Below are 16,809 nucleotides of genomic sequence, written 5' to 3'. Positions count from 1 at the left end.
ATTCAAAGAACAGATAACTGTGATATATTAGAAATTAAGAAGCAGAGCGACAAACATTCTTGACAACAAAATAAATGTTAAATTATGCCCTATAAACATAACTGTATTTTTTCACATTCTAGACTTTACTTGTCAATCACTTGCATCAAAATAACCAACCACCAAGCAATGCACTGCAGTTGAAAGAACACTAGTCAGAATGGTCCGGGATTGGAGCCCTTCAGCATGTGCCTCAGGTTTCTCATCTGTAACCTGGAGGTAATACCAACCTCCCTTGGATGGTGGTTATGTAAATGCATATTATGAATGTTATCTGACACACACAAGAAAGCAAAAAATAGCAAAAATTATCATCAACTGCATGAAAAATGTCAATTTCATGGATCACCAGTATCGATGACCAATTTTTTAAAAGATGTATTTCCTAGAGTACTTAAAATAATTCTACTAAAAAAATGTTTTTAACGTATTTTTACTTCAAACATCTCAGAAGTGTGAAAGACATAATATTAGTATGTCTTCCTCAACATTATATTCTATTTTTAGGTGAAACTGATATAAAAAATCAGCCATTTTAACATGGATAGTTCAGTGGCCCTCAGTATATTCAGTATCCTACAACCAACTCCATCAGGTTCCAAACACTCATCACCACTGAAGGGACCTTCAAACCCCCTCCCCTACCTCCCAGGCATGACAAACACAATCTGCATGCTATCCCCATCACTTCACCTACTCTGTACATTTCTGTAAATGAAACCATACAGTGTGTGGCCTTTTGTGTCTAGCTTCTTTCATACAGCATGGTATTCTCAAGGTTCATCCATGTTCTATCATATCTCATTTTAATCAAATGTGCTGGTTTAATACATTCAGGTACATGAATACAGCAAAATTTTGTTTATCCACTCATCCACTGATGGACATGTAGGTTGTTAGCACCCTTTGGCAACTGTAAATGGTGCTGCAGTGAACATGGGCATGTGTGAATTTGCTTGCATTCCTATTTCCAATTCTAAGTTTATCTGAGAATGCCTTAATTTCTCCCTCATTTTTGAATAATTTTACTGAGTATAGAATTCTCCATGGGAAGTTTTTTCATTTACTATTTTAAAAATATCACCATGTTCCTCCTGCTGATTTTTCATCTTCTTACTGAGGACCCCTCCTCTCTTATGTGACAAGTGGCTGCTCTCAGTGTCCTCTTGTTCATTGGGTTTCAACATAGTCTAAGTACAACGTATCCGTGTGGCTCTCCATGCATTTGCCTTTCCAGGGTTTCATTAAACTTTCTGAATCTGTAGATTCATGTCCTTTATCAAGTTTGGGAAGTTAATGATCATTATTCCTTCAAATATTTTTCTACACTTTCTCTCTCCTCTGCTCCTAAGATCCCATTATGTGTATATTAGCACACTTGCTGCCATCCCATAAGTCTCCTAAGATTTATTTATTTTTCTAATTCTTCCTTCTGCCCCTCAGACTGGACATTCATAGGACCCAGGTTCAAGTTCATTGACAGTTTCTTCTGACTACTCTAATCTGCTACTGAAACTCACTTGTGATTTTTTTTTCTTTTAATTTATTGTACTTTTCAGCTCCAGAATTTTCCTTTCGCTTCTTTTTCAATCATTCTATACTTTAATTGACATTCTGTAATTGTTAATACTTCATTCTCCTAATCTTTTAGCAATTCATTTCCTTTAGCTCCTTGAGCATATTTAAGGCAATTGATTTAGTCCTTGTCTAGTAAATCCTTGTAAATAATTTTTCTTAATGTCTTCTGTGAACGGGCTACACTTTGTTTCTTGTCAAATGCTGTAGATGTATGTTTAGTGACTTTGCTAAACTCATTTTTGTAAAGTGTGTATTCTCTGTCATATGTGGTTTCTAAAAGAGATTTCCTTGCATATAAGAAAAGGGAGGGAGGGAGAGGGGTACACTGGGGGGGAAAAGAGAGAGAGGAAGAGATAAGAAGAGGGGGAAGGGGAAGAAGGAGGAAAGGAAGAGACAGAGTGAAACAGCGAGGGTGGGAGAGAGGGACAGAGTATCTGTGCAGATAGGCTCTGTGCTGAGGACTCCAGCACTTAGCCAGGCTGTTTATAACTCAGCCGTAGGCTGCACCTCTGCTAGCACTGAGCCTAGACATTGGCCAGAGGCAAAAGACCTTCTCAGGTCTTTTCTGAGCATGTGTCCAGTTCCAGCTTTGAAAGTGACTTTCAAATTTCCCCAGTAAACAAGGCACTTGTGAACGCCCTAATTATTCAAAGAAATTAGATATCATATGCAATCACATAATACTATTTTCAATAATAGAATTAAGACGTGTTTTCCTTCATTTATGTTCACTCTAAAATGATAATTACATTGGACAAATGATGACCTGGATTAAAGGTGTCTTGCTAACCTCTTACTGTGAGCTTGCTGTAAAGTTGTGAATTTACTTCCTTGTCTCGCTGAAAACGCCGAAATTCATCCATTGCTTCCCTCATGATAGTAACAGCCAAGACAAATCCCTACAAAACAAAAAAGGAAAATTATTTTTTACTATTTGGTTTTTCTTTCCCCTCAATTTATAGTTGACCCTTGAACAACACGAGTGTGACCTATGGGGTCCACTTATGCACAGATTTTTCTCAGTAAACACCTGCACTGTTTCTGATCTGTTGCCGGGATTGTAGATGTGGGTGGGAGAGGTAGAGGGAAAGGGCCTGAGGACCGCATGCATTGTTCTACGCCATTCTACAGGGGGGACTTGAGCAGTCATGCATTTTAGTATCTATTGAGGGTTCTGGAACAGATCCCTGGTGGATGCCAAGGGACAACTAAGCTTTGGGGGAGTCAAAAGTTATGGATTTTCGACTATGTGGAGACCTAACCTCTGTGTTGTTCAGTGGTCAACTGTATATTACTTCTAAAATATAAAATAAGTGAAAACAGAAAAAACTAACAATAAAATACTATAAAAGAAATATAATACATAGTAATAGATTTACAATTCATACTATCTCTAAGACAATTTTTAAAATTCACATCATAATATGTAGTAACCCAAAGAAAAAACCAATCTTCAATAAATCTATGAAATTAGACTTGGAACATTCAAGCATTCAAATAGCAAATTAACAAAGACTGACAGAAAACTCTTATAATTTCTGCATTTAAATATTTCTGATAGAATAAAAGCATTTCAGAAAACAAAACAATTCCCAGGTATGGCACGTATCATGATCAATTTCCTCACCTAGAGCAACACTGGGCAATGGCATTGGAGAGCATAGGTACAGTAGGTGCTTTCTCTCATTTTTTAGGTTAAAACCTGAATAGATTAATTTGATGCTAAGTAAAACTTTTATTTACTTATAACCTACTATGAACTGTTACACTACTAACATGTGGCTAATGTCAATCTTTTTTAAAGGCTACTTTCGTATTTTCTGACACACATTCCATGGATATTTAAGCCAATCTCCCATGATTAACTGGAGACCTCTTTCGTAGGCTTCATGGTACTAACAAATGTGCTCTAGCCTATTCTATAAACAACATACCAATGGATGAATTTCCACTGAAGGAACAATCATCTTTTATTCTAGTTTTTTTCTGTACAATCAACAAGCTAAATTAAGTGGGCCACTGGAACATGTTTCTGGTATTTCCTGAACTGCTCCCCTCTTTATGCAGTCGCCCTGAATGCTGGTGTGGGGCTCCAACCTCAGTCCTCGTGGCCCAATGCACCACTCACCCATGATCCATCACCGTCTGAATCTTCAAGGTATAGCCATCACCTATAAATAATGCCATTGACTCCTCTCCTGCACTCATCCATCACTGATCACCAAGCACAGGTCATACCTCCGAGACACATGGGCCTGGCTCCAACCCTCCTCTGGTTTCACCCATAGCATCAGTCTCCCGCCTCCAGCCTCATTTCTCTCCAAATCATCCTTCCCCACGTTACCTAAATGTCTTCCACAATATGAATTTGGGAAATGTGTGGCCAAATCCTCCTCTTGGATGGGTCCCAGCAATTCACTACCCCAAACCTTTGACAGTTCCCATTGTTCATGCTCCATTTACTAAAGTACAACCTTAAGAATGGATAGCTCTCAGGGACAACCAAGATGGCGGCATAGGTACACACGTGAACTTGCTGCCTCGCACAACCACATTAAAACTACAACTAAAAGACAAAATGAATATCATCCAGAACCACAGGAAGGCTGGCTGAGTGGAAATTCTACAACTAGAAGGAAAGAGAAAAGCGCATTGAGTCTGGTAGGAGGTGCAGAGTTGTGGAAGTGTGGAGGTACAAAGGCACGTGTGCGAAAGGGGCTGGCAGCTGGGTATGCAGTTGTCTTTTTCAATCGGGTGGGAGAAACAAGCTCAAACTGCTCTGAACTCCAGTTCCGGGTGAGAATTTGGGGACCCAGACTCATACGGAGAGAAACTGGACTGTCTGACATCGGGCCGGAAAGTGAAGGCGGCTTTCTCGAAGAGGTGCTTGCAGAGTTCATTGTTCCTGCATGGGGCCGTGGGACACAGATCCCGGGACCACTCCAAGGCAGAGCAGACTGGCAGCCACTGTGATTTGCTCTGCTCTGGTGATTCCCTGAGACCACACCCCACCCAATTTAAACCCCACTCAAGGTGTGCGCAGAGGCTTTTGCATACGCATGGCCTGGCCTTTTTCCACCTAAAAACCTGTCAAACTATAGGTGGGTCAGAGAACCTCAGAGCTTCCAAAAGAAGGCCTAAGGCTCATCAGCAGCCTGCATTACTTCACAGCTGCGCCTCATCTGGGCACCTCCAAACCCCAAACAAAGAGGAGGAATCTGCAGATCTCTCTGCAGCTCCTGCTGGGTGGCCTCAGGCAGTGGCTGACTTTGCACCTCCTTGGAGATCCAAGAGCCAGTCTACCCAGTGGTCAGAGTGAGACCATCCTGATTACAACTCTTCACATCCATAAGAGACACACTCGCCAAAGCCGGTTTGGCTCAGCGGATGGAGCGTCGGCCTGCGGACTGAAGGGTCCCAGGTTCGATTCCGGTCAGGGGCATGTACCTGGGTTGCGGGCACTTCCCCAGTGGGGGATGTGCAGGAGGCAGCTGATCGATGTTTCTCTCTCATCGATGTTTCTGGCTCTCTATCTCTCTCCCTTCCTCTCTGTAAAAAATCAATAAAATATATTAAAAAATAAAAAAAAAAAGAGACACACTCAGGGGGCAGACTCAGTGAGCGCCAAAGCCCCACTGAAGCAAGTCCTGCCCCATAAGGGTGTCTCCTGCACAGCAGCTCTTCCATTGTAGACACAGCTGGTCCTCACAGCCAATTGGCCTGGAGGTCAATTCCTCCCAGTGATACCAACAGCAATCAAGGCTTAACTACAACAAGACTGTGTACACAGCCCACAAAGGGGTGCACCAAGAGTATCCACCTCAGGTGATTGGGGAGACTGAGCCACTGGGCCCTATAGGACACCTACCACACAAGGTCACTCTATCAACACAGGGAAACAGTCAAAATGTGGAGACAAAGAAACAGATGACAAATGAAAGAAATGGAGGAAAGCAAACTACTGGATAGTTCAAAACCACGGTTATAAGATTACTCAAGAATCTTCTAGAAACCTCCGAAAAATATAGTGAGACCCTCAAGGATATGAAAAAGGACCAAATAGAAATTAAGCATACACTGACTGAAATAAAGAATAATATACAGAGATCCAACAGCAGACTAGAGGATCCCAAGAATCAAGTCAAAGATTTGAAATACAAAGAAGCAAAAAACACCCAACTGGAAAAGCAAAAGGACAACTTCAAGCGTACCAACATCCAAATTATAGGGGTGAAAAGAGAGAGCAAGATATTGAAAACCTATTTGAAGAAATAATGACAGAAAACTTCCCCTACCTGGTGAAAGAAATAGACTTACAAGTCCAGGAAGCACAGAGAACCCCAAACAAAAGGAATCCGAAGAGGACCACACCAAGACACATCATAATTAAAATGCCAAGAGCAAAACACAAAGAGAGAATCCTAAAAGCAGCAAGAGAAAAACAGTTAGTTACCTACAAGGGAGTACCCATACGATTGTCAGCTGATTTCTCAACAGAAACTTTGCAGGCCAGAAGGGAGTGGCAAGAAATATTCAAAGTGATGAACAGCAAGAACCTACAACCAAGATTACTCTACCCAGCAAAGCTATCATTCAGAATTGAAGGTCAGATAAAGAGCTTCACAGATAAGAAAAAACTAAAGGAGTTCATCATCGCCAAACCAGTATTATATGAAATGCTGAAGGATATTCTTTAAGCAGAGGAAGAAGAAGAAAAAGGTAAAGATACAAATTATGAACAACAAAGTGACAACAAATACATATCTATCAACAAGTGAATCTAAAAATCAAGTGAATAAAAATCTGATGAACAGAATAAACTGGTGAATAGAATAGAATCAGGGGCATAGAAAGGGAGTGGACTAACAATTCTCGGGGAGAAGAGGGTGTGGGAAGAGACTGGACAAAAATCGTAAACCTATGGACGAGGATATGGGGGGGGGGGGTAAGCATGGGGGGTGGGGTGGGAACCGGGTGGAGGGGAGCTATGGGGGGAAAAAGAGGAACAACTGTAATAATCTCAACAATAAAGATTTATTTTAAAAAAATGGACAGCTCTCTAGCCTCATCACCCTCTCCATGCTGCCTTCTCCTCCAACACCAGAGAACTGTCAGTAGTCTCCTAAAACACCTTCATGTATCCCAGCTGGTCTTTGCCAGGATATTTCCAGTGGTTGCAAAAAGCACTGTTTTGAGAAGTATTCTAATGGCGCTTTTGGAATCACTGAGGAGAGAGCCAAACAGTTGGGGACATGCCCCATCTGCACAGAGGGAGTTGGGCACAGTGTGCAGCATGAATTTGAATAGCCCCCACTGAAGGTAATGGCTGATGAGCAGAGTTTGACCTTCACCTAACAGTTTTGTTAAGATATAATTCACATGCCATAAAATTAACTTCTTTAAAGTATACAATTCACATTTTTAGTAATTCAGAGTTATGCCAACATCTAATTTTAGAATATTTTCATCACCTCCAAAAAAACCCAATAGCAATCACCACCATTCTCCCCTGCTCCCAGCCTGGCAACCACTAATCTACTTCCCATCTCTATGGATATGTCTCTTCTGGGTGATATGGTAACTGTATATTTAGCATTTTCTATGAAATGCCGAACTGGTTTCAAAAGTTGCACTACTTTTCATGCACTTATTGGCCACTTGCACATCTTCTTTAGAGAAACATTTATTCAGATCCTACATCCACTTTTTAACTAGTCATCTGTTTTTTCATTGTTAAGGTTTAAGAGTGTTTATATTATTCTGAATACAAAGACCTTGTCAGTCATGTAATTTACAAACAGGATGTTACAAATATTTTCTCCCATTAACTGTACTTTCTTGATGGTGTTCTTTGATGCATACAAGTTTTAATTCTGATATAGTCCAACTTACTTTTTTCATTTGGCACCTGGGCTTTAGTGCCCAAGAACACAAAGATTTAGCTCTATGTTTTCTTCTAGGAGTCTTATAGTTTTAGCTCTTTCATATAGATCTAGGATCCATTTCGAATTACTTTTTGTGTATGATATGAAGTAGGGGTCCAACTTTATACTTTTGCATGTAGCTGTCTAGCTATCTCAGCACCATTTGTTGCCAAGTGTCTGGAGGGTGGGACTGGGAGGGGTTGATTCTATTTCCTTTACATGCTCCGCCTATTCCTCCAATGCACAGACTTATGAGAAAGGGTGGACAAGGAAGACCTTCAAGTCAGACTGGAAATCAGAGTCCTCATGCAGGGCTATCACCTACACAGCCTGTCTGGCTGCCATTAGGTACTAATGAAGTACCAGGAGTATACTATACTGTATGTGGAAGATGCAGTTAAAAATCCATACTTTCTTCACCTAAAAATCTTTTCATGGGCAACTCTAGCCCACCTTATTAATTTTAATAGAAGCATTACAATATGCTTTGTTACTCTGATTACACTAGCTATGTCTAGAAGAATTGTTCTGAAAGATGAACAATATGAAAGGTAATCTTCATTCTGACTCAATAGTATCATGAAGTCACTTTATTTTCAGTTAACTTTTCTATTGTATGGGAAAATACAATAGAAAGAGTTCAGAGCAGAAACTAGTAAATAACACTGCCAGCAGTAATTGGAAAAGAAAGATTATTAATTAAATTACCAGTGTTTCAGAAACATCCCAATATCAGAGAGCAGAGGGAATGTCTGAAGTAACCGGTTCCCTGTAAAATTAGTGGACGCCAGACATAAGATTTCATAACCTCCAGCTATAAGGTGCTTTATGCTTCTCTGGTGGGTTCTTGCCTAGGAGAAATATGGAAATGCTCACTGATTCCTTTTATGTAAGCATACAGAAGCTTGGAGCAAGAAGAGAAAAGATGTACAACCTTTTGTACACATATAAGACCACATGCCACCCCAGGCCCCAGACACCAATTACAATACACAGGTAAAGAAAGAGCAAGAACTCAGGAGCTTAGCAAGAAATCCCCGTGAAGATACATCATTTGTACAAAAAAGTAAACAGTACTTTTTCAATGAGACTGAAATGTGCATCAGGAATAACGTACAAGTGGAATGATCACTACAGAAGTCTGTAACTGTGGAAAATTAGAAACAACTAAAAGCCTCCTTTCCCAGGAGGATGGACAAACACTTGTGATAGGCTTATATGTTGGCATACTTTTTGCAGTGGTTCTCAACCTTCTGGCCCTTTAAATACAGTTCCTCATGTTGTGACCCAACCATAAAATTATTTTCGTTGCTACTTCATAACTAATGTTGCTACTGTTATGAATCATAATGTAAATATCTGATATGCAGGATGGTCTTAGGCGACCCCTGTGAAAGGGTCGTTCGACCGCCAAAGGGGTCGCGACCCACAGGTTGAGAACCGCTGCTATAGAGGAAGAAAAATGAATGAGCTATATCTGTGTTGGTGTGGATCAATTTTCTAAACCAATGTTAAGCTAAAAAAGCATGTTACAAAAAGATACATAGAATAAGATAAACTATATATAAACTTATTAGAGCATGCTAAACAATATTGCATAATGTTTAATGATACAAATGTAAGTGCTAAAAGTAAAGAGATACATAGCAAGTATAATCTCAAGTTCAGAATAGAGGTTAATTTCAGTGGGAAGAAAGGTAGAGAAGAGGAGGAATAAAAACTTCCTCCTAATGGCTACTTGGCTTAAACATCAGCTTTTAAAACTGTGGTGTAAGTCTAAGTGTTCTTCTTCCTGGGCACATGCAGTGTATACATACACTAACAGCTCCCTGCTCACTCAGGATAAAATCTGAGCACCTGGAGGAGCTGACCTTACCGGGGGGGCCTCCTCCCCCTAGCCTGACCCCATCTCCTTTCCAACCACAGTCCCAGGTCCAGACCTCTAATAGTCCACAACCTCCCTCCCACAGGGACAAGCATCCTGTAGCCCCAAGACCTTTCACAACTGCTGTTTCCTCTGCCTGCATTCTCTTTTCCCTGTTCTGTGCATGGCCCACCTGCTCTTTCCTATCACCCCCTCAGAGGGGCATGCCTTGACCACCCTATTAAAATAATCTCATCATTCTCAGTCCCCTTATATTTTCTTCTTCATAGCTGTATGGCTACTACCTGGCATTATGTATTGATTTAAATTGTCGTTCTCCCCAGATCTAAGCTCTGTCAGGAAGCAGATAAGCAAGGTCTACAGTGCTGAGAGTAGTGCTGGACATAAACAAATTCACTATTGGCTGATCAAGGAATTGTGTATTTATACTATCCATGTTTTAACCCACTGTTTCCCATTTATTCTAAAATTAGAGGCCTGGTGCATGAATTCATGCACTGGTGGGGTTTGGCCGGCCTGCCCTAATGGGGGCCCATCAGGCTGGGATGGCCGGGGGGAAGAGTCCGCAGGAGGTTAGCCGGCTGGCTCTGCCCAGATCGGGATGTTGGGTGCTGATCAGGGCTCAGATCAGGCTGGTTGACTGCCACCGTGCGCGTCATAGCCACCGGTCGTTCCAGTCATTCTGATCATTCCTCTGTTTGGTCACTGGGCTTTTATATATATAGATATGTATCTTTAATGTTAGCTACACCATAACACAGTATTCCAACATACTCATGGCACACAGCAGAGTTGAAGAATCCATTGTTAGAATATGACTTTTTAAATGTTTTTTTTCATCAAAAATAATCACAGACATTCTTTAGACTTTGTGACTGATCATTATTTCTTTGGGATAAATCCCTCAAATAAAAACGCTGCATTCATCTTTAAGGCCTCTGGTGTTATTACCAAATTATACAGATCAATGTCTTCACTGTCAGCACTGACATTGCCTTCAATCTCACCAATTTAGTCAGTGGAAAAGATCTATCCTGTAATTTTGCATTTATGTTACCTATACAGTGACTTTCATTGCTCCCATCCACCTAGTCCCTGTGACCAGGAACAGCGGGAGGGTGGGGTTTGGCTCAGTCTGTCCCATAAACCAGAATCCACCCATCTTCCAGATTCTCTCTGTGAGGCATGGGCTCCGCAGACCAGAGCAGATAACCACGAGCACTCTGCTCAGATTCCAGTTCTGAGGGCAGCAATGCTGTGGTGGGAAACCTGAGCCTGGTTGGCTCTTTCCCTGAAGGAATACTCCCCCCACAATGCTCCCTTGCCAGTATGACACTGGGCGTTGGCCCCAAAGAGAGCAAACAAAAGCAGCGCATTTTACTGGGTGAAAGGAAGAAAGAAGTGATACATGTGCCTATATAAGTTGAAAAACGACCAGCAAATAGCATAAAATTATCAAAACAGTATATGTTTGAAATGAGAATATCCGTTAAGTATTATATGCCTTTCAAACATTTTTATGCACTGAGCTGCCAACCAGAAATTGTCTGGACTCCATCGAGATACATGAGAATTGTCATTGTCAGACAAAGGTAAACACTGCCCATCTGTCAGGACATCAGGAATTACAGAATAGACCCCACATGTCATTTCCAACAGCTCAGCACAGAGGAGAGTTAGGCAGGGGGACAGGCCTGCTGTCACCGGGAAGATACACAAGGCCCAGTAGAAGCCCTGCCCCACCACCAGCTCTGGAACTTCTCCTGCCGAGGGCACAGTTGTGAAGGATTTAAGAACAGAACTCTGTAACATCTTTTAATAAAAGTTCAATGATACATAGCAACAATATCAGGTTTTAGAAAATCTGATCTATTTATCTATTAACCATTTCAACTCTTAAAAATATATTCTAGTTAATAATTTAACTTAATTTCAAAAATCTTTTCTTTTACCAGAGGAGCCCAGTAGGTGTAGAGATAGCCTATTTTCAATGCTGGTACAAACTGGGAGCAGGAGACTACCAGAAAATATAGATTCAAGAAAAACTTGAATTGTTCATACAAAACCTAAAAAGGAAAAGAAAAAATTAACAGTCTCTTCAAGGAAAATCTTTAATATCTCATTAAATAATTAAAATCAGCACAATACCTGACTACATTTCCATCAAACAGTAAGCATATACCTTGGGTCACAGTAAATTTAATGATTTTGACATTAGCTTTCCAATAACTAAATCATATATTAAAAAAGGTAAGGTTACCCCTAAATTATATTTAAAACAAACTGACAAAAAGACCTTTAGAACATTCAACTATGTTAAAAGTGTCCTCGAAACCCTTTTGATTCCTGAGTGCAATTTTAGTTTTCCACTCCTCTTCTGTTCTGTGTCTCTTTATATGCACAACAAAGCAAATGAGAGAGCAAAGCCTTCCCAAGTTAGTAAGTCAGCAAATACACACATACAAATGTGTAACTTGGTAACAACTTAGAAAGTATTATAATGGAAAAGTCCTGTCAACCTTACATTTATGACGTGGTAAAAAAAAAAAAATGAAATAAGAATGTGAACATCTGGGTAACTTTACAAAGATTGAGTGAATAAGCAAAACATACACAGGTATGACTGTACCCCAAAACTGTCCTAATCTCCTGGAAGTATTACATCCCTCAAGTATAAAGAAATGATGAAATAGAAAGCTATGAAAAGCACAGGCCAATTTTCAGGGAGACAGCTACCTATATATTCTTTACAGTCCCCTGGGAGTTGATTGTCAACAGTACTTTCAAATATAAAATAAATACCATAATTCAATAAAATTTTAGGAATGCGAATCCTGCAACTTTTTGTTTTTGCTTAATTCAAATAGAATTATCTTTAAGGAAGATAAACAAGATCTAGTATATTAATAGATTTTTATCTGCAAATTCTCAAAATAATAGATTTAAATTGAAAATCAAATGGAACAAAAATAATGTTTATAGATGAGAATAATTCCCATATCACACTACAATTACAATGAAACTTATCACAAACTTGCAACTTGCAAATCCAAATCTCCTTGGATACCATTAATTATGCACCTTGGAAGATATGGAAATCTCAACAGAGCAGAGCCATAGGTTAAGCACTTATTGTTGATTTAAAGAATAATGGAGTTATCTGCATCATCACACAGACGTGCGTGACTGAAAAATCGGTTACATTGATAACATGCTTATGTTCATAATCATGTTCAATTGCTGTCTCAAAATGTTTGGAATCATTTCATAAATTAATCTCAGCAGGAAAGCCCTTTTTCTCCTCAGTGGTTTCTTTAAAATCTGTTAGCATAAATTATACCTTTTAGCAATTCAGAAATTGCCATTCATGCTAAAAATGGAATAGAATTCCTACTGTGCAATTACCAAATGTTTCTAAAATACGTTTTAGATGAAAAGACTAATTTAAGAAAAAAGTCATTCATGGAGTAATAGTTGTGCAGACCAATCAACAGGTACCTTCGGGACACAGCGTCCGGGCAGGCTGTGTGGATTTACTGGTAAAAGGTAAGCTGCACTGTTGGCTTTAAACCAAAGTAATCAATACCTGATTGTTTACTGACTGAATCTGGTGACCCTTAAGAATATATACAATGCTTAGCCAATCTATGAGTATTTAATAACTTAACCCTAAAAAGAAAACATTAGCTTCATTAAAGATGAGACTATGTACCTGTCTGAAAAATACTTTGCATTTTATTGTCCTGACAGAGATCAGTCTTTTAATTGGAGTCATTAGTTTTGTGAGTTTTAATAAATTATCACAGTACTTATCAAGCTCTTGCCAACCACTGAATGGACGGGCAGATGGGTGGTGGGGGGGCGATCAATGCCCACATGAAGTCAGCATGATAATGTAAATGAAAACATGAGAGACAAAGCAGCCCTCATGTCACTCAATCTAGTGATCTGCTTGCAAAAGAGCAAAAGAGGTAATCCCTAGAACTTGTCAAAAACTTTGATATAAAAAAATAATCAGTACCAGCCTCCTCTGACTTAAATAAATGTCATTAAAATAGGGAATGATGCACCAAAACAAAAAGATTCAACTATTTAGTATTCTAAACATACATAACCTCAGTATTGTAATTTAATAAAAATAATATTTAAACTTCAGTATTTAAAATTAGGATTAACACCTAATTAAAGGTAACTAATGATATAACAATAGAACAAGGTGTCAAACTTATGATGTGAAGAAAGTAGCCATAAATGCTAATAAACATTTTGTTACTGAGTTATGTACTTGAATCATGTTACTTTAACTGTGAAGTTCCTTGGCAGGCTTTAAACACTACATTCCACTTTCCCTCCAAATAAATTCCCAGCCAAACAAAATTTATGACTTATTTTCTGATAATTTTACTTAGCTTTACTTGATTAATTCTACAATTAAATGCTTATCTAGAACTGAAATCAATAATCAAACTATAAATTTTCTCCAGTTGCACTCTATAATATATCTATTAAAAATGCATAGGAATTATTTAACAATTTGAACATGATTGAAAAACAAAAAGATATGACACAATTAAAAACGGAAAAATTTTTTAAAAAAGAAAAACAATGAAAACAAAGGAAGCTAGCAATCTCTGATATGCAACCCATTTTCAAGAATTAATAGTCTTACCCCAGGTAGAAAGGTAAAGACATTGTATTTTTGATTTTTGATGGAATTTCTGGGATGTTTTTCTTCACACTTCTCAGGATGTCCGAGCCACACAGTGCGAGCTCTCAGCTCTCTCTTTCTCTGACAAACATTTATCAGCCAATCGCAGCAACTACATGAAACAAAAGATATTGTGTATGCTTTTTAAAATTTATTCTACATATTTATAGCCAATAATGATTGCTTCCATATTTACCAGGCACTGATAGTATATCTAATGCTATATCTGTAGGGGTTTTCTTAAAATAGGTCAGTCATACTAATTCACATCCTATATAATAAAAGTCTAATATGCTAACTGTCCAGTCATCTGTTCAACCAGTCAAAGCGAAATATGCTAATGATATGCTAAGGCCACTCAACTGCTCACTGTGACGTGCACTGATCACCAGGGGGCAGTCAACCAGTCGACTAATCCCTATGATGTACACTGACCACCAGGGGGAGACACTCTAACCGGTAGGTTAGCTTGCTGCTGAGGTCAGGCTGATTGGTCTGGACACACCCTGGAGCCCTCCCATGGTCCCTCCCTGCTGGCCAACCTCCTGCATCCTCCCTGGCCCCAATCATGCACCAGTGTGGTCCCTCAGCCTGGCCTGCATCCTCTCACAATCTGGAACCCCCCGGGGATGTTGGAGAGCCTGTTTTTGCCCAATCCTGCAGACCAGGCCAAGGGACCTCAGAGGCCTCTAGTTTGATATAAGATACTGAGAGACTTGTGTAACTGTGTAGTGACTTCTAGAACCTCAAGGAAATTATCTTCCACGTTTAGACCCGCTCTTGGCCAAATAAAACGATTAACATTCTGAAGTGGCCCATACTTCGAGTGCTAAGGAAAGGGTCGCTATTACTGGTGACTCTCAGTACACTACTCAGTGGTTCTATGTGACTCCCTCTCGATGTAATCACTTCTTTCCTCTCTTAAAAGATGACTTTTCTATTAGCATTAATGTAAAATGAACACTATGGTTCAATTCAGTATTTAAAATTACTGATATAGTTTAATGATAATGAAAGCTTGACTATATTTTCATGCAGGTATCTTCATCTCGGCAAAAACACTTTAATTCTAAATCAGTCCTCACTCCAATGTCGGTTCCAGGAGCATGAGCACTTCCCCTGCGTGGACACCCAACCATTATTTGTAGGGAGAGTATAAGCTTTCCTGTGGCTAACTTTTTAAAAATACTTCAGAAAATGACGAAAAGTAACAAATTCATCTCTATTAAGAATGAAATAATTGTGAATTAAATGTCAATAGTAACAGTTCAGTTTAATTCAAATTTCCAGAATGTAAAGACAGAGTGGTTTATTTAGAAGAGTTGTTAAACTTCATCTTTTAGATGTAGTCAGGATTAGAACTGTAAACCAGCACGTAAGACAGGAATTCTTAACTTTGTGACAAGGAAGATTGAAAGCTAATGTGAAATACGTGTGACAATGACAGCCTTAGAAGGTATGGCTATAAAATGAGGTTGGCAAATTGTGAGGTAGGCATAGCCTGAAGTCACTGCAGGTCCTTCGTGGCAGGGCACACGTGGCTGAGCTCAGTCACTTCAGTCACACCCATATCATTTTTAGGATCGCAGAGACTGAAAACAGATGTGTTTATCATCATCCATGGTGGCATCCTATAGCAAGGAACATGCATGTGTTTAACTGAAATCAGTACCTCCCTACTCTTCTAACTGCCCTGTTCTTGACTGTGCTCAGAAAATCTTCAGTCTGACGAAGAGGGCTTGGAGCATGGCTATCTTGTGGCCCAGCCAAGGAGTTTGCTCGGAAACTCCCCTGCTTCCCACCCACCTTCTGTTTCAACTGGAGCAGATAAGGAAAAACCCAACTATGCAAGGACAGAAATTTCTTACCACTGTCGTCATCACTTTAAAAATAAATCACAACAGACGGCATCTCCACACATACAACATAAGTTCAAATCACCAACATCAGGGTATGAATCAAGTAAATGAAGGTTGTCAAAACAGTATTCCCACCTTTACTGGTTTTGGGTGGGAGCGCTCTGGTCAAGTACATTGTGGTAAAATGCTGGTAATATTGATCTTATCTATGCTTAAATTAAACAAAAATTTAAAAAGACTTCAAGTAAAATGAATAAGCTTCCAACTACTATCTCTCCCCCTCCTCTCTATCTCCTCCCACCTTCTGACACCATGCACCCTGCAGCTCACTAGAGGTCTCTCCTGAGTGATGACCCCACAACTAAGTGCTCAGGAGGGCTCCTTCCCAGCTCCGCAGCAGCAACTCCACACTGCAATCTCGGACCCAGTTACATGCATGCTCCTGTGTACAAAAACCCCACAGTTACATTACACACGTGGCACATCAGAGTTACCCAGGTTATGAGGGACTTTTTCTTAAACTGTGACTGAATCAGAGTCTCAGACAGCTGCCCATACAATGCACAGATGCCAAACTCCCACATCTTACATAGGAAAAAACTGGAGGCCAGAGGGACATGATTCATCAAAGACAAGCACCGAGTGCTGGCAGAGTTGACCCCAGAGCTGTGTTCTCCCTGCCCCCTAACGACAGTTGGGCGGCTCCTGCTCATTCATAGGCTGTTCTCCTCAGCCTCCGACAGAACAGCAGCCAGTCAACAGATGACAAAAATAAATGAACAATTTATGAGCAGGAACAAGACTCACTGGATAAAA

General features: G+C 39.8%; 1 protein-coding gene across 1 annotated transcript in view; it reads right to left on the bottom strand.

The window, feature by feature from the left end:
• ATP9B (ATPase phospholipid transporting 9B (putative)) overlaps window positions 1-16,809 on the bottom strand; it is a 146,534-nt gene that overhangs the window by 115,526 nt on the left and 14,199 nt on the right. The window contains exons 3-5 of the mRNA XM_081097101.1: window positions 14,096-14,246; window positions 11,379-11,492; window positions 2,408-2,516 (exon numbers count right to left, since the gene is read on the bottom strand). Coding sequence (XP_080953227.1) covers window positions 2,408-2,516; window positions 11,379-11,492; window positions 14,096-14,246 — 374 coding nt within the window. The remainder of the gene's footprint in view (window positions 1-2,407; window positions 2,517-11,378; window positions 11,493-14,095; window positions 14,247-16,809) is intronic.

This window comes from Myotis nattereri (assembly GCF_964212035.1).
Source record: "Myotis nattereri genome assembly, chromosome: 8".
NCBI classification, from domain to species: Eukaryota; Metazoa; Chordata; class Mammalia; order Chiroptera; family Vespertilionidae; genus Myotis; species Myotis nattereri.
The sequence above is the reverse complement of the archived record's forward strand: the minus strand, read 5'-3'. Positions and strand labels throughout refer to the sequence as shown.